This window comes from Rhincodon typus, chromosome 15, assembly GCF_021869965.1.
Source record: "Rhincodon typus isolate 14 chromosome 15, sRhiTyp1.1, whole genome shotgun sequence".
Classification (NCBI taxonomy): Eukaryota; Metazoa; Chordata; class Chondrichthyes; order Orectolobiformes; family Rhincodontidae; genus Rhincodon; species Rhincodon typus.
In genome coordinates this window covers 19,233,854-19,257,673 of record NC_063346.1, presented here as the reverse complement: position 1 = coordinate 19,257,673, position 23,820 = coordinate 19,233,854, and the positions used below count along the sequence as shown (strand labels likewise).

Sequence of the window (23,820 nt, the reverse complement as noted above, 5' to 3'; positions counted from 1 at the left end):
AACCTGAATGATTAACTCTGCTTTCTCTCTCCAGACAGATGCTGCCTGACCTTTCTGACATTTTCTGTTTTTAGTTTGGAAGGACCTTTACTCGACCTCACACTGAATTACAACTTGAAAGTTCGATACAGATAATGAAAGATGTACCCATCCCAAACAATGTAAACACAACAATCATTTAAAAATTGTTTTTGTACGTGTCATCCTCTGATGTACCTTGAGATCGAGCTGTGTGGCATTACTAATGAACGCATTAATATGAAATTGATTTTGCCTCTATTTCATCGGAGTAGTTGCCAGATTTTAGGAATGCATCTAATAAAATAAAGACACAAATTTCATAAGGACAGACTACTGACACATTACCTATAATGTTCATTGCAACATAAACTTAGCAGATTACTAATATAGTTTTCTGGTAACTTCCAAGTTCACATTTGTGTACTTCACTCCCACTCTTGCAATATACTATGATCACACAAAAACAACAGTCTGTTTTCTGTTCAACCAAACTGAGACAAGTTATTGATTTGCTAGCCTGCAAATGTTCTGACTTGTGCTGCTTGATTGCACATTGATCTAACGTTGCAGCAACATGAAAGGCTAGAACAAGCATTTAAAGGGAGGTGGTCATGTTAAACATAAGTGGCTAAGTGTGGAGGGCAAAAAGGACTTGATTTCAAAAGTGATTGATTTGATCGATTTGAATTTGGATGGTTAATTTGAGGTTTGAAATACCTGCCTGAAAGAAAGGAACAGCGGAGTTAATAAAACGTGGAGATAGGGAATGGTGTTCCAATGCCAGCTGCTAAAGAATTGGTCATGGTAGAACCAGTTACAGGGAGTTTATGGAGCCACCCAATTATAAGTACTTCTTACTGACAATGATTCATCTCACTTTCTTCATCTGCTACAGACATACTTTTGGAAGAGTAAAATGACAGCTCTTAGGAAGTGCATGCAATATACTATGATTCAGTGAAAGCACTATGGTTGAATACAATAACAGCAGGTATTTGTATCACTTACAGGGAAATAAATTGCCTGCACTTTATTTGAACTTTGACACAAAAGTTTCCTTCTGATAGCTGGAGAGTAATCAAAGAGTGGACATCTGTGAAAGCTGAGGTAATGCAACATGTTGGATGGTGTCATGGAGGTCATAGGAATTTACATCACCAGGAAGGGGCTAATCACTTCATTGTGTTTGTGTTGACTAGGTCACATAGAGGGTGATACGTTCCATGATCAGACCTCGTTCACATCTGTATTGTGTATGCAGCAGACACCAATTATCTATGAGAACCTGGCAGCCCGGCACCATAGCAACAAACCCCAGGATCTGAAATACAACTTCTGATATCTTCTTAAAGCCCTGACGAGGTTGACTGGAGATCAAAATAGCCCTGCCAGTCAGCTCCCGGCTTCACCCCCTCTCCTGCCCATTTGGCAGGGGTCGGATGAGGTGCGTGGCAGGGCCTGCATCTTCCTGTATGTAAACATTTAATGCCAATTAAAGGAAGTCAACTGGGATTTTCCAAGTAGTGTTGAGGTTCCTGCATGCAATGGGGGGACAGTTTAGGTCTCGGAGGCCTCCTCCCACAAGCAGATCCTTGGAGGGTCTACTTTGGCTGCTTGACTGAAGCCACAGTCCTGTCCCACCCATCCACAGCGGTGGCCTGGCTTCAAAACCTATTTCAAACGTTGAATGTTAAAAGAAAGGCTAGCAAGTAGTTACTTCTGTTTTCATGTGGCTTCTCACTTATTTGGTAGTGGAGTCTCTCCTTTACAGCTTGAAAGTATCCTTCTGGTCCTCTGTCAGCTAGAACTAGCAGGACACTGCCATGTGATGGGATTATGGGTCATCTAATTAAATCAAACATACTTTCCTCTCTACCTCCAATAGTCTTTGCCTGACTTATCAACTAAGAATCAGCCTAATGCAGCCTTAAATATAATTCATTGACCCTGTCTCCATTGCTTTCTGAGGAAGAGATTTTCACAGGCCAATGTCCTTCTGAGAGGAAGAATCAAAGTGACTGTTTCTTAACTGCAGGCTTCTGATCTACCTTTCAGTTGATTGGTGCAGGACCTGAAGCCTGCAAGAAAAATTATGCCCATTTTCGCATTGTACCTGCAGCTAGTTTTTGTCTTTGGCTCCCTCAATTGTACCATTGGGCAGGATTGAAGAGGACAGCTTTTGTCTTTGAGGACCCATCATTAAAGTTTACTTTCCTTCCATGTTCACTTCCCAAACAAAATCAAGTCCAGAATATAACCAACCATGAACAGAATTTTGACTGTTGTCCAAAAGGTGTCCATTAACCTGCATAATTCTGAGCTGCTGGCCACTACATATTGATGGAGTTGAGTTCCTTATGGAGACTGGAATTTTACTTAAGATAAGAAGATAATTTTCAGAAGAGCAGGCTCTTTCTGACTTTTTATGTACTCTATACATGTTGGCACACGTGTATTGCAAAATTGCATCAAAAGATTGATTTTAAACTAGCATTACTCGGAAACAAGCTTGCTTAAATGTGAGCTAAGCTTAGGTAGTACACCTGCATTTGAGTCAGAATATTGTAGGTTCAAGCCCAACACAAGTCATTGTTTTGAAACGACGTTTCATTGTGTTGGAAGGATTGCTGCATTGTGATCGTTAATAATAAATAAAATACACAACACCCACTAAGTTCTGTTGTCTTGTTCCTGTTGGTGTAAAACATCATCACAAGATAAATCACCACTGCCAGGAGAATAGGAAGGTAAACCTTTGTTTCCATAAAGCTTTTGTCTAAAGGTACTAGAGGTAAGCGCTACAGTCTCTTGGTATAGATGCCACAATGATATGTCTTTCACTCTAGGTACAGTGTGTAACAGAATAGCAACAAATTTCTTTAATATAATTCCATTTATACAGTAAAATGCCCAAAAGCACTTTATTAAATATATTTAAAAATAAATGCCAAATCAAAGGAAGAGAGACCAAAAGTTTGCCAAAGTAGTTAGTTTTAAGCACAGTCTTTCAGGAGGAGAATTCCAGTTGAAGTCAGAAGGGTTTCAGAGCATGGGGCCAGAAGTGGTAGATATGGAGACTGGATGGAAGGAAAATTAACTGCAGAACTTGCCCCTGCCTTGTCTGCTCTGGGAATGGTCATTGGGAGGACTGCCAACCTTGGGGGAGGGAAAGGAAGTCCTATTTAGGGCAGTGAAGAGTGGGAGGCATTGTTGCTGTTATTCTTCCTCAATCTTGCCACAATCCAGCTTGATTTGGAGGAGAGGCCCGCCCATTGTATCTAGCGTGCATTTACACCTCAGTTTAAATGTCAAAATAGTATTAACAAATCAAAGAAAGGTGGTCATGTCCTGTTCAGTCTCCTTGACTGTTACCAGGATTTACAGCAGCTTGCTGCAAATGCCCTCTAATTACTTGTAAGATGTGCATACTTTGAAGACTTTCTCACTTATAGATCAGCATTGGCCTTAAAAGGGGCAACTCAGCTTAAGTAAAGCTCTATCTTAGGATCTATTAATAGCACAACTGTACTTCAGATCCTCAAATATTTATGGCCACGAGAAAGTTCAACATTTTACCATTATGAGCTATTTTGGAAACACAGATGGTGGCATTTTCTCCCTGGCCTTACACTCAACCCTGGAACATCTGGATATCAAGGATACCTACATCAGGCTCCTACTCATTGACTATAACTCCACCTTCAACACTAATTTCAACCAACTAATTTCCAAACTCTGAAACCTAGGTCTCTGATCTGCCCTCTGCCAATGGATCCTTGACTTCCTGACCCACAGGCCACAATCAGTGAGAATAGGCAACTGCACCTCCTCCATGACCATCCTCAACATAGGCACCCCGCAAGGCTGCATTCTCAGCTCCTCTCTACACTCCCTGTACACTCCTAACTTGTGGCCAAATTTTGTCCTAACTCTGTTTGTAAATTTGCTGATGACACAACCATTGTAGGTCGAATCTCAAACAATGTCAAGACAAAATACAGGAAAGAGATAGAATGCTTGGTAATGTGGTGTAAATCTCTCCCTCAATGTCAGTGAAATGAAAAAGCAGACATTGACTTCAGGAAGCAAGGTGGAGGGCATGTCCTAAGTACATCAATGGAGCTGAGGTAGAGATGGTTGAGAGTTCAAGTTCCTCAGAGTGACAATCACCAACAATCTGTCCTGGTTCACCCATGTTAACGTGACAGTCAAGAAAACACAACAACACCTCTACTTCCTCAGGTGGCTAAGGATATTTGGCATGTCCGTAAAAAATCTTACCAATTTTTATAGATGCTCCATTGAAAGCATTCTATCTGGATGCATCATAGCTTGCTACAGCTTTGCCCAGGACTATAAGAAACTACAGAGAGTTGTGAACACAGCACAGTCCATCACACAAGTCAACCTTCCGTCCATTGACTCCATCTATACTTCTTGCTGCCTCTGAAAGGTAGCCAATATAATCAAAGACCCCTCACACCCCCAGTATAGTCTCTTCCAACCTTTTCCGTCAGGCAGAAGATACAAAAGCTTAAAGACACACATCAACAGACTCAAGAACAGCTTCTGCCCCACTGTTATTAGACTTCTGAATGGATCTCTCAAGTTTCAAATTTAATGTTGATTTTGCTTTTTTGTGCACCTTTTCTGCAGCTATAACATTGTATTCCTCACTTTGTTGTAATGCCCTTAGGCACTTCATATGGAATGATCTGCCTGTACTGCACACCAAACAAAACTTTTCACTGCACCTAGGTACACATGACAATAATAAATCAAATCAAATTTTAAAAAGTCAATGCGCCAACATAATATTTAAGTTATATTTTCCATGTAGTGATTCTTTTTCTATGTTTCAGAGATGGTAGGAGTTGGAAAATCTGAGATAACAAGGTGTAGAGCTGGATGAACACAGCAGGCCAAGAAGCATCAGAGGAGCTGGAAAGCTGACGTTTAGGGCTTAGACCCTTCTTCAGGAGTTTTCTGAAGAAGGGTCTAGGCCCGAAACGTCAGCTTTCCTGCTCCTCTGATGCTGCTTGGCCTGCTGCGTTTATCCAGCTCTACACCTTGTTATCTCTTTTTCTGTGTGTTCATTTTAAGTAGGCACTGTCCCATTTACTTTTGAAAATGCTGTCTGCCACTCAAAATGAATAAGAAATAGGAGAAACACTGTAAACATATTGGGCATCCATCCAGCATGCTCATATTTCTGTGACTGTGCCAGTCCCTACCTCAAACTTTCTTGAATCCCCAGCTCCTTTTTTTTTGTGGCATGATGCTTCTCTTTGGCTTGCTCTGCCATTCCATCCTACTTCATATCTGGTTAGAAAGCTAGAATCATAGTGGAATATTTGTACAGTATCAAAGATATTGCAGACTCTCCAGCATGGTAACCAGTGAGACGTACAAGATGACACAGCAACTCCAAATTCTTATGAAATAGCAGATGTGTTGCATCCAATTATGGGCTGTAATACAATCATTGCATTCAGATGATCTTTGCAAGCTGTTTGAGACATAATACTGCTTTGCTTTATGTCATCTGAATCATTTGATTATGCTGCATTGTCTTATAATGCTGACAACTGCACTATTTATTATTCTGGATTTAATGCAGTTGAGCTTTGGTATATGTGCTTAGCAATATTATTTCCTGAATCCAAAAATGACTGAGCTTTACAGATACAGCAAACTGACTCTGTTTGAATTTCGTTTGCTGTTTTAATCTTGTTTGAAGACTAAACTTTGTCACCCAATGGAATTAACTGAGGTAACCGAGCTCTCATCTCATTCATGATCTGATACCTGCCGTGTCTGCTTGTAAATTGGTCTGTGTGCTGTAACATCACTTCCCTTGAGATGTTTGCAAATTGTACAAGCAAGATATGTGTAAGACATGGAGCTTTACCTGCAATTTCTCACATGACACATTCCAAATCTCAGTTGGGTTGTCAAGGGAAATTTCAAGGCTGAAATTTCCCAGAGAGGGGAAGACTCAAAAATTGGGGTCAGTGAAATACTGCCATATGTAGCCATTCTCATGTGGTTGGTAAATCGGTCCCGTTAAGGAGCCTTTTCAATATTTTTTGTATTTGTCTTAAACTAATATCCATTAATTATAAATAAATCACAGTTTAAATTTATGATTTAAGTCAGTTGCAGTACAGTCGTTGAAAACTTCAACATATGTCGTATTTTGATATAAGATATGAATGCTTCTATTGACCCTTTATTGTCCCACAGTAGAGACATTGAGGAAGATTGTTTTATTTTCAGTTTTAAATTAAAAGGTTTCAGAAAAAGAATAATAGCATAATAACCAAAATGTAGACTGACTGTGAAAAACCTGAAATCTGTGGTCCTTCGAGCTACTGTCACCATAACTTCAGCAAGATTACTCAGGAAATGTTGGTATTTAGGCTGAAACCTACGTATGATATTAGGATTATCACATGTTCTTGGTAAGGATTTTCATAGGAATACAGGCACAGGAGGTGGTCATTCAGACCCCTCAAATTTATCACCATTGAGCTTAGATCATGGTTAAACTGTGCCCCAGTTTTGACTCCTATCTGTAGCCTGCAAACAGATTGTAACAGTCTGGGGAAGCATTGGTGTAGTGTTAATCTCAGTGTATTAGTAATGCAGATCCACAGGCTCATATTCTGGGAACAGGGGTTTGAATCACACTGTGGAAGGTGATGAAGTTTGAAATGAAAAGCTTGTGAAATGGTGGCCGTGCAAGCATTGATGAATATTGTTAAAATCCTTCTGGTTGACTAACAGCCTTTAGGAAATGAAATCTACCATCATTTCCTTGGTCTGGTCCACAGCCATAGCCCACGCAAGAATTAGAAATAATTGGCATTGAAGACACACATTGAAAGCACCTGCATTGGAATGCCTACTGATGTATGTGGGGGCCACTTGAGGCTTGGGTTACACGCAAAGTGTCATTTGCTTAATACAAGGAACCTTCTTGTAGACTTTGTTAGCCTACCTACAAAGAGGACCAATGAGGCACGAGTATTGTTCTCGGCAGTGAACAATATATCTATTGGTTTTTAAGGATCTCAATATCAGATGCCCTGAGGCAGGCAGATGCCTTGGTCGGTCATCTGCCACTTGAGTGTAATTGAAGGCAAAGGACTGAATAATATTTATTTTTGGCTAAATCCATGTTGTATTGAATTTCTTGGAGAGTTTTACACAGTAAGGCCTAGGATGTTTTACTGCCCCGCCTCAAACTCAGCACATTAATTACCAGTCCCCACCTCTTGTATGTCTCTCATGTCTAATTTCTGCCCTATCTTGTGCACCATTCCCGCAATGACTCACCACTCAGTGGATATCCACCCAAAGGCTGGAATCCCTTGCACACACGCCATTTTGAAAGACCACTATGCACTCGGCCAAGCTTCCTCAGTGAGGGGAAACAGATGATTGCCAATGTAATTGCACAGCAGCTGCAAAGCAATGCTGCTCACGGCACATTGTTGACAGTCTCTCGCATATAGAACCCCATTCTCTCACCTAGTCATTATTTCATCAATATGCTACACACTAAGTGTTGCTAAATACCTAGTCTAAACACCCTCCATGCTAGTGCTGCTCTGTCCCTACAGTACGCTATAGATGCGCAAATTGTCGTTGTTCGGGGAACATTACATAAAGGCAGGAAATGAAACAATTCCAAACCCAAGTATGAGGTTTTATTTCCAGACAGGTAAAGGGAATAGAAGCAAAGCTAAAAGAGGCTGAACTGCATGCCCACAATGCCAAACAGATTTCAGCTTCATGATCAAGGAGTGTTATAGTCAATTATTTCCTGCTGCACCCAGTTTGTCTTCGATTGGAAGCGAGTGTCAATGAGGTCCTATCTGGCTTGTAGCACTTGATGCAGCTGAGCTGTGTGATGGACAATGTTTGCTTCCTCCATCCCAATGTCCTTATCTTCATATATGGAAGACTGCTCCCCTTCCCTCAGTTCCTTTACTTCACGATATTGCCTATTGCCTGCTGTGACTGTGCAGAGCATAGCATACCAGGATGACATGACACACTGTGTTCAGGCTATTTTGGAGGCCCCTCCCCCACCTCCACCCTGGCTCCATGAGATGAGTCCAAGCAACAGAACTACATCTTCAGTAGCCCGTGAGTGTGCTCCACCAAGGGTCGAGTTGAATCAATGGCAGCATTGTATCTGGGCTCCTTATCAATCAAGAGATTGCGCAATGATCAGCTATGGTCACACCTTATCTATCAGATACCAGCCTTGTAATGTACCTGGACCCTCGAAACTCACCAGCTACGGGAGGGTGCTCTGGAAAGGAGGAGACATGGTAGCTGCCAGGATAACAGGTATACACCACCTGGAAGTGGTCAATGATGACAGATCAGCTGAACATTAATGGAATGGAACCCCATCATGTTGATGAATTCTGCAGCATTGTGAAACAGCCCTCTCAGTGCCATGTATGTACAATTGATGGCACCCTACACCTGGAGGAAACCAGCTATCCCGCACAGGTTAGCTATCATTCCCTGGAAGGAGCCAGCAGTATAGACATTTAGCACTGTAGTGACCTTCACAGCCACTGGTAGAGGATGGCCTCCCATTTCTGCAACTCTCTGGTCCCACTCCTATATCCAGCACAGTTCCATCACGTGTCCTGGGATATGTGGCTCCTGCACTGGCATGACACCTCACTCATGTCCAGTAAATCGAGCTGGGATGAGAAAACTCTGTGCCTCTTGTGACCCTATGAATCTTGATGGGTCCCATGGTAGCAATCTCTCCTTGAGCTGGTAGTCCTCAGCTTTTGTGGAGGCTACTGCCTCCCATCAGTCCCACTCTTTCTGCATCCATTTTTACCTTCTGAGGTAGGCAGCTACAGTGAGCATAACCCATCAGCAACAGGGCCTATCACTGTTGCTGGAAAGCACCTAGATAGTGAGCAGGAGGGAAAGGGTTTCTTAAATCTCAGAAAAGCCATTGGTATATGAGGGATGAGCTCACTTCACCATACAGTGAGACATGCTGGTTATGGATAATGAGGGACATGTCAGCAGCATGCATCCATGTGCTGTAACTTGCTAAAAGTAACACACTAGCTGAGTGACCACCATAGTCAGCAAAAAGGGACTGCTTACAGTACAACACCATCCTTTAAACCCGACTCCCACCTCAAATGCTGGACCTGACATTACATTCTACACAGGCAATCTTAACACTTACATGATAGATAAAAACTGTAACTTGGGTGGCTCACACAGAACCCTTGGAAGTGAACACTCATTTCCCATCAGCCATCACTGGGCTTTTTTACTGTTGTTGCTGCTGATACATATATTGAGATAGGTGGGTTCAATTTACAAGCACCAATGGAATGTAGCAAATCGCCTTTGACCGGCATCTGACTCATCCTCATATAAATGCATCTGAAGGCATATAAAATGGGCAATGCAATGATTTGCAAATCCAGTGTAGCTGGGCTTTGCGAATGGCTGTTTCATGCCTTTTTTTCTTGTCCAGCAAACATGGATCCCATAATTTTGGCCATCAAATTGATGCACACTCATCCCACCTGGGTTTTGTTTCAGCCATTTTCTAAGAGTACTTTGCGTCCAGAGAAGGGAAAGTTCAAGCTGGTGTTGCGAAGTTGGGTAGAGTACTTGTGAATTGGGAAGTAGGAAATTAGAATTTTGTGTTTGTAAAATGCTAGGGGGAAAGGCATTGTATGGTCCCTTTAAAGGATGATGTGCTTTTTCTATGCTTAGAGATTTAAAATGGATGTCTGTGAGCAGCAGCTTGAAAGTTTATGAGTACACAGAGTACCTGAATTGAAACATTTGTCTCGAGGCCGTATATTTAGCAGGCCAAGCAGCAATTTTTACCAAGACAACAAGTCTTTAAATTGAGCCAATCAATTTGAATCAGGCACTTAGATACCAAAAACCAGTTAAATTTAAATCTGATGATTTTGACAAAACAGGACCAATCCTATTGTAAGAAATTGATATGGCATCAAGGGTATAAAATAAGGTGTCGGTTGGATAAGGACAGGAGAGCTAACTGCCATTCACAAGAGTTAACAGCCTTCAGCTCTCAAGAGAGAATTGCTGGCTCCCACAGACTCCTCTAATTTTTAGAGGAAGCACCATTTAAATCAATGGTACCAACAGCACTAGTTAATATTCCTGATAGAAGAATCAATGGAGAAGGCACAGAGCATTCCGGAGAACACATAATCTGCCTAAATTCTATTTTAATTTTATATAAGTGGGACTTGTATTTATTGGAACAGCATACCGTTAGAATCTTACTTTATTCGGGAATAGTTAGTAGTTAGAAGGGATTTGTTCAGTTTGTTAATAGTTTAGTTAATTTGTCCACTGTTAGAGTCAGATAAATACATTGTTATTTGTTGATTGTAAAGTGAGTGTCAAGAGTTATTTTATTTAACCACTAGAAGTTGTTGAAAGGCAAGTTACACCACTTTTCACACTCCTTTTACAGATTGAGGCAAGGTGCCTTGGTATTTCAGTTTTAGTTCTCAGAGGGAGGTCAATCTTCGCTTTATAACACTGGCGAAGCAGACCCCACTGAGTTGATAGGTACCCTGACTCCCAGGGCCTGCGTGTCCCCTATTACATACGTCAACCTCAACAACCTCTTCTCAACCTTCCCTGCCCACCCCCCTCACAATCTTGAGACACGCAACATTGAATTTGAAGTAAAATTGTCCTCCCTGCCCTCTGAATCCCAGTATTATATCTTACTAATGCTCACTCTGCTCTCCTTATACTCTCCCTTTCAGACGCCATGATGATGGTCACAGTCAATACACTCCCAAAAATGTACTGGGATATATCTCCTGACATTCAGTCATCTAAATAGATGACTGAATGTCAGGAGATATATCCCAGTACATCTAAATAGATGACTGATGGTGTCGAAGATCCTGTACTGTGTGCAGACTGTTTTTCCCTGACTGATGGTAGCTGGATCTCCTGAAAACTCCCTCACCTTTCTTGAGTGTACTGAGGGCTATCCCCCGACCAGTTTCCAACATGGTCATTTGGTTGGATTAACCTGCAGTGTGTTTGCCTTGCAGGCAACTTGCATATACTTAGGTTTTATATTTCTGTCTCTGTGCCATCCCTCAGTCTGAAACTTAGACCCTACTGATTGCAGTCACTCACTGTTTGAAGTCATAAGCTTCAGCTCACTGCTAGCTAGCAGAATTCACCTAATGTTGATTTACTAATCCCAAAAATGAGTTGGGTTTGGACCTCTGAGAGATTGGGAAATGAACAAATATCTGCTGTAGTCTAATGCAAACACATTTGGCATCAAAATGTGTACACAAGATTTAATTAGGCTATTTAGTGATTGGTTGTTTTTGGTAAAATTATGAATCTGTTTTGTATTTCCTGGGGACCGTGCACTCTAATTAACATGGTGTGCCTGATGGTAGTTGGTGGTGACAGGAGTGATTTATTGTGGCCAGGTTGTGAAACCTCCTGCCTGTCTTCAAAGACAGTGCCGGTGTGCAAAAAATAAATTGATGCTGTTACTGTTGCCATGCAACCAATATTATGGGACTATCATCTTTCATTTCACTGATCAACTTGACCCAGTAAAATTCTTTCGTTAGAGTAGCTCAGCGGTGCCATTGTGAAGGCGAGAATGTTGAAAAAGAAGGATGAATAAAGTCAGGGCAGCATACTGAAAGTTTTGGGTTTAATGCTGCTGCTTGCAATCGGAAGCAGTGTGGCTGGTTTCATTTAATCATGGGAGTGCTGCTGCGTCAAATCTCCCAGTAGTGGCCAACGCTCCCGTCATGATTAAATCAAGAGGGTAGTAACGGGCTGACAAGGAATTCAATTTGGCTTATTCGTGAGACAGTTGACATCCATTATCCTTGTGGCCTCACTGGTGGTGCCACAGAGATTTAATGCTTTATCTTTATTAGCTTTATTGTCACGTGTACTCAAATGAGTACAGTGAAAAGTTTGTAAGTCGCCACTTACAGCACCGTCTAAAGTACAAAGGTACTTAGGTACAATCCTTAGTTACAGAATAGAGAAATGAAGGGAAAAAGTTAAATTACAGCTCTATACAGTATGACCATAGGTGTGAAAAACAAGAAGCAAAGGTTAAAAAGACAAACATCAGTCTCTCTCCAAAAGGCTGTCCATAGCAGACCAACACAGGGGCCCTCCATGTGGTCTGACTGCTGGCTGCTATCATGCTCCGCACTGGGCTGCTATCCCCGCTCCTGCACCATGCCACTAGCCTCCCCTCTGTGCTATGTCACTCTGGGCACTGACGTCTCCACCGACCCCACTTCAGAGGCAGGGAGACTGAGGCTGGGGCCGAATGTGTGAGGCCAAGAGAAGGGATGAGAGGGAGGAGCTCCGACCGGAGCATCCTACGCTGCTGCCATCCTACCGAAAGTTGGACACAATTGAGAAGGTTTCTCATACTTTTGGGAAAAGTGCCCAGCAATTCTTGTCACGTTTCCAAGCCCTGCAGATGGGTCAGTCATTCAGGCACTCAGTGCCCAATGGAAGGACCTGTCATCAGGAAGGGGGTGGGTCACTGAAAGTCAACCACTTCCCTGTGTCTTTGAGTCCCATCCTGCCCTCGCTTTCGCTGTTGTTCAGATGGTGCTCCCAGGCCTCAGGTGGGTGCAGTGCCTGTGATTAACTGGAATCTCATGGTGGGAAGGATTCCTGCCACTGGATTTCTCAATGATGGGGAGGTCTGATCATGGCCACTCCAGCACATTGGATTGTGTCAGGCCTCCTGCCCAGGACTGACAGGAATTCCCTACTAGTTCTCCAAACGATGTATGTGACTCCTGTTGGCCTCTTAAAATTCAGCTCAAAATGTGCCAGGAATATTCATCTCCATGTAGAGACAATCCAATGACTCCTTACAGTGTTTTTCCCCAAATATTCTCCATTTGCCATCCATCATTCATAGATTATTTGGAATCAGTCAGCATTATTGTATATTTGATGCTCAACTAACACACAATCTAAGTTTAAAAACCGAAAGAACTGCGGATGCTGTAAATCGGGAACAAAAACAGAAGTTGCTGGAAAACCTCAGCAGGTCTGACAGCATCTGTGAAGAAGAGTCAGAGTTAACGTTTCGGGTCCAAACCCTGAGTTTTGAGGAAGGGCCATTGGACCCAAAACGTTAACTCTGATCTTTTTCTTCACAGATGCCGCCAGAAGTGCAATCTAAGTTGCTGACTCGTTGAGTTTCATCTGGAGCAAAGGAATACACACTGCAGTTAGTGTGCAGTGTAGAGAATGAAATAGTGCTGCTTGAAATTCTCCTGCATTATTCATAAGACATTGCAGAATTAGACCATTCGGTCCATTGAGTCTGCTCTGCTATTCCGTCAGATCATGATTAATCTGATCATTCTCAACTCCGCTTTCCTGTCTATTCCACATAAACCTTGATTCCCTTACTGATTAAAAATCTATCGCAGCCTTGGATATACCTAATGACCCAGCCTCTACAGCTCTCTGCTGCAAAGAATTCCACAGATTCACTATCCTCAGAGAAAATTCTTCCTTGTCTCTGCAGTAAATGGACAACCCATTACTCTGAGATTATACCCTCTGGTCTTAAATTCTCCCACAAGGGGGAAACAATCTCTCCACATCTACCCTGTCAAGACCCGTAAGAATTCATTGCGATATATCCGATAATATTATAAACAGGATGAAGGAATGCTTGCCGGTTTTTGTTTTGTTTTGCTGAATTGTGCGAAGTAAGGACTAAGAGGTCCAACTTAACTTGCTCAGGAGAGAATGCATAATATGTTTTTTTGGAATCAGTTGATTGTTTTGGTTGAATATTGGCTGAAATTCTCGCTTCCATTCATAACCATAGTAACCTGTCCAAATTGCATCAATGAACATTTGTTGTGCAACCCTAGTTTTCTAAATAACCCAGTCAAAAGGCGAGTCTTGAATCGTGAAACAAAATTTTTAATTTATTTGGATTTCTAAAATTACCTTCAATGCAAGTTCAACCCAGGAATCATATTGACAAATGTTTTCATTTTAAACTTCTGGTTAAAAGGTTTATTGAAATTTATGCATGGTGACATGACATTGTTGCACACCTGTATTCTTTTAAAATCAGAGAACTGTCTGCCTGCCTATCTGTTCGACTTTTGTTTGTATTTGTACTGAGGAATCTGAACAAGCGGTCATAGCAATTATATCATAAAATACATGATTTCTGGTTGTCTGTATAATAAACAGCAAAATGATATGTTCCGTTTTCTTTAACAGCATCTAAATCTTGGCATCAGTGATTGGATATTCTTGTGGAATTGATTAGCTGCTAGCTGGTTATTATTTTGGCCGTTGCTTGCAAGCTAAGTGATTACACACTTTGGATTTGAGGTCTCTGGTAGCATATGCTGCTGAAAGAGTATCTTATTATTCAGAAACATGCACACTAACATTCTATTCCCAGCAAAATGCTTTGAACAGTTTTGCAATGTTCATGTAAGTTTGAAGGAAGGCTTTTATCTCGATTTTATGCCTAGCAAATACCTTTATGGAAAATACTCTGATGTTTTGTACAGTGCAGTTCTTCATTACAATCCAAAAATGACTAAAGGTTTTAGGTTTACAAAGGGATTCTCATTACTGTCAGTCACATTGCATTTCTAGGTCTGAGAAGGATGCCAACTGCATTTTTTAGCAATGCAGAATGAATGCAACTTGAAATGATCATTAGTAGTGCATAATAAATGAGCTATTGAATAACTCATTTTGTAAGATTGATCTCTTCAGAATCAATGCTGAGTAGAGATATTCTGTCGAACACTTCGTGGAAGTTTAGTATTAAAATAAGTGGCCAATACTTCACTATATTTTAAATCCCTTCTAAATTAGTACAAGTATATATCTTAATAAATCCTTGAAATCCTGGATGTGAGAAGGAACACCATTTAACCTGACAAAAATTGTTCACTGAGCACACTTATAATAATTATTCTGTCACAATAAACAAAAGTAAGGTCAATGGATATTAATCACTGTGCGTAGGCAATCAGAATGCTATTATGGGAAAGAAAACAATTTAGATTGACTTCTGCCTTTTAGGAGTGATTTATCATCATGTGGAACAATTAAGGGTCTCACTAATCCATTGATATTCTACTTTAGTGATAGAAATGCTACTTTTCACATTTCCAAATTTATGCTGGAGAGAAAGAACATTACGCATACCTGTATAACCATCTTGAACTTATCGGATCTACTGGAGTTAGCTTACTATTAATACCCTAGGGAATGGATGGAACATCAGTGTCGTACCGAGTTCTGAAACTTCTCCAGTAATGCTTTTAAACATTTTGCTGATGTCCATTGCCCAGCATAGTCAGTTTGCTCTGAGATTGATTGGATTGAATTTCAGAACTTGCCCACCCTCAAAGATCCAGCAGTGCTTGAAGCCAAAAGCCACGTTAATGATGTAAATGCAGATAAAAGATACAAAGACAGCATACTAAGCATTATGCTTTTGTGTGATGAGTCATGGTATGGAATCCAACTGACAAAAAGATCCCTGAAGAAGGTAATACCCAAAACATTGACTTCTCCTTTCCTCCAGATGCTGCTGGCTTGCTGTGTTCGTCCAGCTTCATGTTTGTTTACCTTGGATTCCAGCATCTGCAGTTCTTCTGTCTCTGACAAAAACAGTTGAATGGATTTGAATTCTACACCAAGTTTAGTCCCCTTTAGGAGAACTGCCACTAATACAGCCCTTCTTAGCCTCAGAAAGTTTGAAGTTCAATCTCTGATACAATGGACAGAATCTGCCTCTGCTGGAAAGCAGCTGGAAAGTTGGTGGGTTGACGTTGGGGTTAATTCTGGATAGGAAGGCTCATGTCTCTTCTTCCATCGGAGATGGCAAGAACTGCAGATGCTGGAGTCACAGTCAATACAGTCTGGAACTGTACAGGTATACACCCTTCTTCGGAAACGTCGATTTTCCTGCTCCTGTGAGGCTGCCTGATCTGCTGTGTTCCTCCAGCTCCACACTGTTTTGACTCTCCTTCTTCCATCTCCTGGAAGTTAAGTTCTTTTTTAATAGAATCCCAGTAGTGCCACGAGAGGCCATTCGTCCCATGAAATCCCCACTGACTCTCTGAAAAGCACCCCCACCCAGATCCAGACACCACCCTATCCCTGCAATCACGCATTTACCATGGCTAACCCACTTAGCCTGCACATACCTGGACATTATTTGCAATTTAACATGGCCAATCCACCTAACCACATCTTTGAACTGTGGGAGGAGACCGAGCCCCCTGTGGAAACCACGTAGACACGGGGAGAAATGTGCAAACTGCACACAGGCAGTCGGCCAAAGCTTGGATCGAACCTGGGACCCTGGGCTGTGAGAGAGCAGTGCTGACCGCTGAGCCCCCATGATACCCCCCTCCGTGACTTTAAATAGTCATTTAAGGGCCTTGTGGTACCTGGGCTACAATTTGTTCAGCTCCAGGGAGGGCAAGAGAGCGTTGGCCAGCCAGTGTGAGCAGGCAGTCAGCTTTGGGGGTCAGGTCTGTCCTTACATCTGCATTAATTTGTGAATGACTGAAGGATTAGACCTGAGGAAGAATGACAGAAGCTGAGAACAGCAGTGATGACCTCCTACTATGGTGCTGTTGAGCTTTGGAAATGCTGTACTCCATGGCAAGAGTGATTTCCTGCTCTGGGGACCTCATTCTGTCAGCCGCCAAGAAATCTCATGGGCTTTCTTAGATCCTGGCAGGATTCCATCCTGGAAACTCTCCTGCTTTCAAACACATCCTGAAAACTGAGAGATACTGAGGTAGAAAGAATCTTCAAATATGTCTGCAGTAGAAAAAAATGAATAAATAGAAAGTTGAGATGTTATATTAGCTCAAACTATGCATTGTGTTATATACTGGGAGCATCAGTATTTTGTTGCTTTTCGATTTCTAATGCAGAATTTGTTAATTTTCTGGCCTTGTATGATATTATTTTTCAGGTAATAACTGACAGGCAAGACGGCATAAAATTTCAACTTCATGGTAAGGGCGTGGACGAGGAACCAAAAGGTGTTTTCAAAATCAATGACCAATCTGGAGAAATCATTGTCACCCGTTCCCTGGATCGCGAGGAGATGGACATGTATATTGTAAGTACTAACCATGGTTTATATTTTCTTTTTTAAAACAGAGCACTTTCTTCCAGTTACATTTAAAAATTCGCACCAAACTAAATCCATTGAGTGGAAGGGTTTAGCAAACAATGGTCCAATCGTTAATATCCATGCCATGATATTTTTAGCATAACTTCAATTACACAGGAGCTTACAAGAGGAGCTGTCTGTCTAACATGTGAATGATGAAAAGCTCTTGTGAATAGGCAGACTGTAGTTTGACACATACTTGAGCCAATTTTAACTTAGCTTACCCAGTTAAGATGCAAGAGTTGGGTTGAGATGGTAGGAACTCACGTTGTATTCCTGATGCTTTCTATCCCCTACCATTTTAAGTTGCCTGAGTTCAGTCAAGACGTCACTGAACTTAGAGGAGTGGAAAAGTAATTTCAGCAACAGAGCGGTGTTCCAATTATAATCATGATAACATTTACACTAAGTTAGTCATGGGCTTGACCAAGTATTAAACCAGCAGGCATCAGTCAGGACTCTGATAACAAGAGGCCTAATACGTTGAGTTTTGAAGAAGTTCTCCTCTTGGCTTATCTTGGAACTTTAACATTTCCACGCACCCCTGCACCCGGCTCCTCCTGCATATCCAATCATGTGCTTATCAATTTTCTTACACTTGGTCCCTGTACTCTTCCTGTGGTTGCAATCTTCCTTGGTGCCCACGACACTTGCCTCCCACTTGTCAAGAGAATCTTGGTCAAGGTGTTGCAAATGGGTCCTGAGAGTTAACATTTCCTGCACTTGATGCTTTGAGGGGCTCAAACATTCAGGGTCCACTTTAAGACCATGATTGGGAGATTGTGGGGATGGGGGTGGGCAGATGTCAGCAATTGGGGTACTGAGGTGAGGTTGAGGGGCCCTGTGAAGAGTACTTCACCTTCCCCTGACCTAATAGGAGCGCTAAAAGAGCTGCAACTTTGGTACATGAATGAGGAACCAGTCTGCCTTATGCAGAAAACCTGTCTGTGGAAATCAATGGAAATTGCTATGGCTGTGTGCTTTGGGGAAATTGTGGACCAATGTGCAGACACACAGATGCGCAGAAAAGCACGCGCACATATGCACACGCGCGCACATGCACAGAAACATGCATGCGTGAACACGTGCAGCAAAGTGACAAGAAATAGGAAATCTTTTAACAAAAGAGCGATCAAAAGAGAAAGCGTTGAATTAAAAATGTTTCCTATATCAGTTAAATGGTGAAACTACATAGCAGTTCTCAGAACTTGTATTCCTACACTCTTAAAGTTTTTTTTACCTCTATACCATACATTAATCCAGGCCCTGCCATTTTTCTCCCCCATTCCTCATCCCAAACCAAGTCTTTATGTTTCAAGAAAATGTTTTATTGGTGAGTATTACAAGTGTTGAAATGCCTTTTATTATCTTGTCTCTCATTGACCAATCTTTTAGGGCCTCTGCCTCCCTCTATCTTGCCTCAGCTTTTCTGTCATGTATATCTGCATCCCTAGGAGCTCCACTCAGGTTGATAGGGAAAGGCGGTAGACATTATTCAGCCTACTGTGTATGGTTTTGTGCCCTGACATTAGAGAGCTTCCTGGCTTTGCATAAACTTACATTCAGCTCTTAACTGTGACAAATTACTGTCTCCCACAGTGATGAATGGAACTGCCCCAGCAAGCAAGTACTTTGTCAAAAATTTCAAAAATATTACTGGGATTTACATGTGAAATATTCAAAGTCAGGAATCTGATGGATACTATGACCATTGAATCCTTTTGTTTTGATACCTGTTGGGTCTCAATTTGAGAGACAACTTGAAAGTAATCAATCTGACAGCATTGGCAGAGATTTTTTAACAGTCTCCAAGTGTGGGCTTAATGTATTCATGAATACCATTTCCCAACTCCCCCAGAACAATAAAAGCGACAAATTTGAGTTTAATGTTTTCAGGGTGAAAAGTTCTATTGACGCGATTATCATGTATTTGCATGAAAGTGAGCTGGAGCATTTAGAACAGTAGGGTGCCACTCGTGTCACATCACTATCAAGCAACAGAATCGCTATTAGTCCCAGTGCAGCAAGAGTCACTTTATTGATTACTATCCCTCAGATTCTCTTTATTGCTGTGCACAATTCTGGGTAAACATCTGACTGTTTTAGCTGATAACTGTGTGCGCGTATACGTTACTGAATATAGAAGATGACATGACATTTCAAAGTAAGGCATTATATGTAATCTAACACAACTTAGTGGAAGTACCCAAAGGATTAGACAGCATTTGTAGACAGAGAAATATTGTTTTAGGTTAATAACCATCAGAACTAAAAAAATGTGTCTGGTTTTAAGTGGGTCCAGAGTGAAGGACAAGAGAGCATTAAAGGAAGGTTACAATTGAGTGGAATACAGGATGGTTTAAGTAAGAAAAATGATGGGTGTGAATCATAAAAGCAATGTGAGAAATCAAGACACAAGTAAAATATTATAGGTTTTGAAATCTGAGGTGAAAATATAACCTGCTGAAGATACTCAAGAGGCCATGCAGCATCTGTGGAGATCAAAGTTGAGGAAAGGTCAATTTTTTTCTGAATATATCCCTCAGTTTCTGTCTTTGTTAATTAAACAAGGAACGTGTTTAGAAAAGATGTAAATGGGGGAAACAAATGGAGTCATCGCTAATTGCTGCCATGCGAATTAATGGACAGATGCTATGACCTGAAATTATTGAACTCGGTGTTGAGGACACAACGTTGTGAAGTGCCTAATTGAAAAATGAGATTCTGTTCCATAAGGTTAGGTTGGAATAGTGTAGAAGGCTGAGGTACAGAGTGGGAGTGGTGTGGAGACTTAAACTGATGAGCAATCCAGAATCTTAGGATCATGCTCGTGGAGTGAGTGGAAGTATTCTGCAAAGCGATTACTTAGTTTGCATTTGATCTCCAACATATAGAAGAGACCGAATTGTGAGCAAAAAAAAATGCTGTATACTAAAGGGGGAGCAGTAGGACAAGAAGATGTAAAAAAGACCATGTTGCATCTCCTACCCTAGCATGAGAATGTGTTGACGATGAGATAGGTATTGCATAGGAAATGGCCCATTCAGAGTGCAGCCACTGAAGGAGCAGATCGGTTTGTTCGTTACTGAGTTTGGAGGCTAATGGGGTACAGGGTAAGTTCAAGGTTGCTATGGGATGGAAGGGAAGGAGAGGGGAGAAAAGAAGTGCAGAAAATTGTACGGCTTTGTTTGCTGTTAATTAGCATAACAGGAATTTTCAGTTGAGGAATTGGAATGGACTATTGCAAGCATTGGTGTTGAAACTGGCATCTTCAGAAAATGTAATAGAAACAGAAACCAGAAGAAATGGAGGAACTTGCTTGTCCTTCATTCAGTTTCATATAGTATATTCATTAGTCACAATGTGTCTCCTTTAAATTGGGGAATTAAATATAGATTGAATAGCAGCTTTGCAAGTTTAATCTGCAAGCATAACCCTGAGCTTCTGTTAGCCTATCATTTTCATTCCCACTCCAATTCTAATGACGCTCAGCAACAACTTGAAGAGCGACATCTCGTCTTTTGATTGACCACCTTACAGCTTCTTGTGTTCAAATTTCTGAGGTCAAAATTTCAGATTGTGATCCCTCTGCCTACTTTTTAAGACAACAGTTGTTAACCTTTCTGCTGTTCTGATTCAGGCATAGCTTTATACCATGTGATAACATGTCCAAGGGCCATGGAGAATCACAAATGAATCACCCTGTGGAGCTCATTGAAAATGAGCTCTTTTGGTAACAGGTGGCTTTCCAGCTGGAACTCATCACCTGCGTTGTTTATAAAGCAGACTTATTACCCTCCAACTCCATTTTGATTTGATCGTGTCTCTCTCTCCCTATGCCCACAGCCCCACCTCAATTTTTGATGTTACAATTGCCCTTAACAGGCTTTGCTTATAAATATTCAATTAGCCACATGGGTGTTTTCTTGTTGGTGAAGAAAAACAAAATATGTATAGTAAACAACTCTATTCACAACGGTTTTTTCATTTTCACTCTCACTATAAAAAGTTTTAAAAATGAAAAAGAAATAAATATAACCATGGGTGAGTTGAGAAAAATAGAAAAATAATTCAATTAGCCACAAAGGTGTTTACTGTTGGTGGAAGAAGAAAAAATAATTTTTAAAAATACAGACTCATGGGGCCCTCTTGTGGCACAGTGGTAGTGTCCCTACCGCTGGACCGGGAGGCCAGGGTTCAAGTACTAACTGCTTCAGAGGTGTATAATAATATCCCTGAACAAGTTGATTAGAAGAAAATAGGTTTTTTTTAAAAGTAAACCCAGTAGTGTTTAGCAATTCCTTTTTGAAAAAAAAGCTGTGGAGCTCTGGTGGTGCTCTGTTTTGTTTGATAGCACTTCTGTGTATTAAAAAGATAAAGCTGTAGCACAGTGGTAGTGTTCCTACCTCTGGTCTATGGAAGTCTACCTGCTCCAGAAGAGGGTAATAACATCTCTGGACAGGCTGATTTGAAAATAAATAAAGCAGGCCGAGGGATACAGTGCTTTATCTCCATCTCCAACTCCATTTTGATTTAACCACTTCCCTCTTTCCCTAAAACAAAAAGCAAAAATAAAACAGTCACCATGATTTTGGTGGTGGGAAAGTCGCTCAGTTGTGGATATGGTAATAAGAAGAGAAGATAAAGCAGACCCTGGGATGGATTTGCAGAACTGTCTGACCTGGGCTGGGACTAGCTTCTTATACCATGAGTAGTGGCTCTAATTTGGTTTTCAACAATGAATGATGTTTTTTTTCAAGTCTGGCTTGTTGAGTTATTACATACCGTCATCTCTTCTATAATTTAAACTCTCCTGCTTTCCAGCCTATTACAGGCCTTCAATTTATTGTTCTCCCATCTCCCCACTCCATTTTCTCTATATTTGCTTAATTCTTGTATAATCTCTAAATTTCTCTTTGCTTTGAGGAAAGGTTATCAACTGTGGCATCCGAGAATGTAATATATTCTAGGCTTGTGGTAAAATTGTGAAATATTACCTGAAAAATGTGCCAGAATGCATGTGCCCATAATGTCAATGTTAGAGTGTATTCACCACAAGGATTTATTTTAATACTGTGAGCAGAACCTACCAAGAACAGGGGAATCTGCCAGTGCACATTAACATGAGATGCTGTTTTAAAATATACAATTTACATCTTAATTCCAATCCCTTGTTTTCTTTCTTCAATACAGGAGAAACATTTATGTTTCAGTGACTATAGCAATAAATAACCGCCCCTTTCCAACCCCTGTGTTTAGTTCGCTCATTGTTCAGAAGACTATAATTGTCATTTGTCCTTCTGCTTTCATAATCAAAATGACATCTGGTGTGTGTCTGAGGATAATTTAGGTTCAGACATGTCAAATCAGACAGGACTCTGTATCTATAATTTATTTTTATAAAGCCTTTTGTTTTTGCTGCACTTTAAGTATCAGCAAAGCAACGCCATACAGTACGAAGAGGATGCTGCAATACAGCTCCAATCAGGAAACTTCAGTAATGAAACACAGCGATAACATCTGTTCCTGAAACTACAGCAATATTTTGTTGTCTTACTGTAGTTGTCTTTCTGCACATTCTTACCACTGTCAGGTTAGAGCTGCTGTAGCACCATTTTATTTCTCACCTTTCGCACGAACATTGTTACACTTGTCTGCTTCCTTGCTATTTGTACCGTCTGTTTAAATGCTTTATCTCACTGTCTTAGTGAAGGGTTTCTTCTATAGCACCATTATTGCCTGATAGTAGGCATTCTTGCAGCATAGCTGCTGTTGCTTCTTATCAATCGAACATGGAGCAGTCTAAAGTTTACAGGCAATGTCAGGCAGCCCTAAAGATCTGGCTGAGAGTCGGGCATTTAATCATATGGACTACTGCCCTGGCTTACATTATGCTTGACTGTAATTTTATTTGATTAAATTGATGAAAACACAAGTCCAATATGAAGTGCAGCAAAAATTTCATGGCCTATTGTAATGAAGCTATGAATTACTAGAAATGAAGTCTGTGACCCAGAATTGACTGGGAACATAATGATAAATTCATTGCCACACGCTGTTGTCTGTTTATTTAAAGTGTTGTGGTGAGGAAGAGATATAGAGCTGAATTTATGACCCATGAGAGGTTGTTAGGCAAGAGAAAGGTTAATGTACTGTTATTGGCCGCCATTTCAGGGATACCATACTTGGTGTCAAATTGCCATTCTCTACCATGGTTTTATTTGTGGTTTTCGATTGTAGCCATGAGGTAGGAAGGGGAGGCCTTAAGCAACCGTTAACTGATCATTTAAGAGCTCCAGCTGGACCACCAAAGGGCAGGCCTCCAGAGACATCTAATTCCACGGGTGGAATAAAATCAAGTCAGAATTCACACGACACCAGAGTCACTGCCCACAGGTTTATGTGAAATCACAAGCTTTAGGAGCACAGCCCCTTTGTCAGGTGAAGTGACTATGACCTAGTGTCGTGTGACTTCTGATTATAGTCACTTCACCTGACAAAGGGGCTGTGCTCCTAAAGCTTGTGAT

At 41.1% G+C, this 23,820-nt stretch overlaps 1 protein-coding gene across 1 annotated transcript in view; it reads left to right on the top strand.

The window, feature by feature from the left end:
• Positions 1-23,820, top strand: part of cdh13 (cadherin 13, H-cadherin (heart)) — a 1,009,596-nt gene that overhangs the window by 412,122 nt on the left and 573,654 nt on the right. The window contains exon 5 of the mRNA XM_048606112.1: positions 17,090-17,239. Coding sequence (XP_048462069.1) covers positions 17,090-17,239 — 150 coding nt within the window. The remainder of the gene's footprint in view (positions 1-17,089; positions 17,240-23,820) is intronic.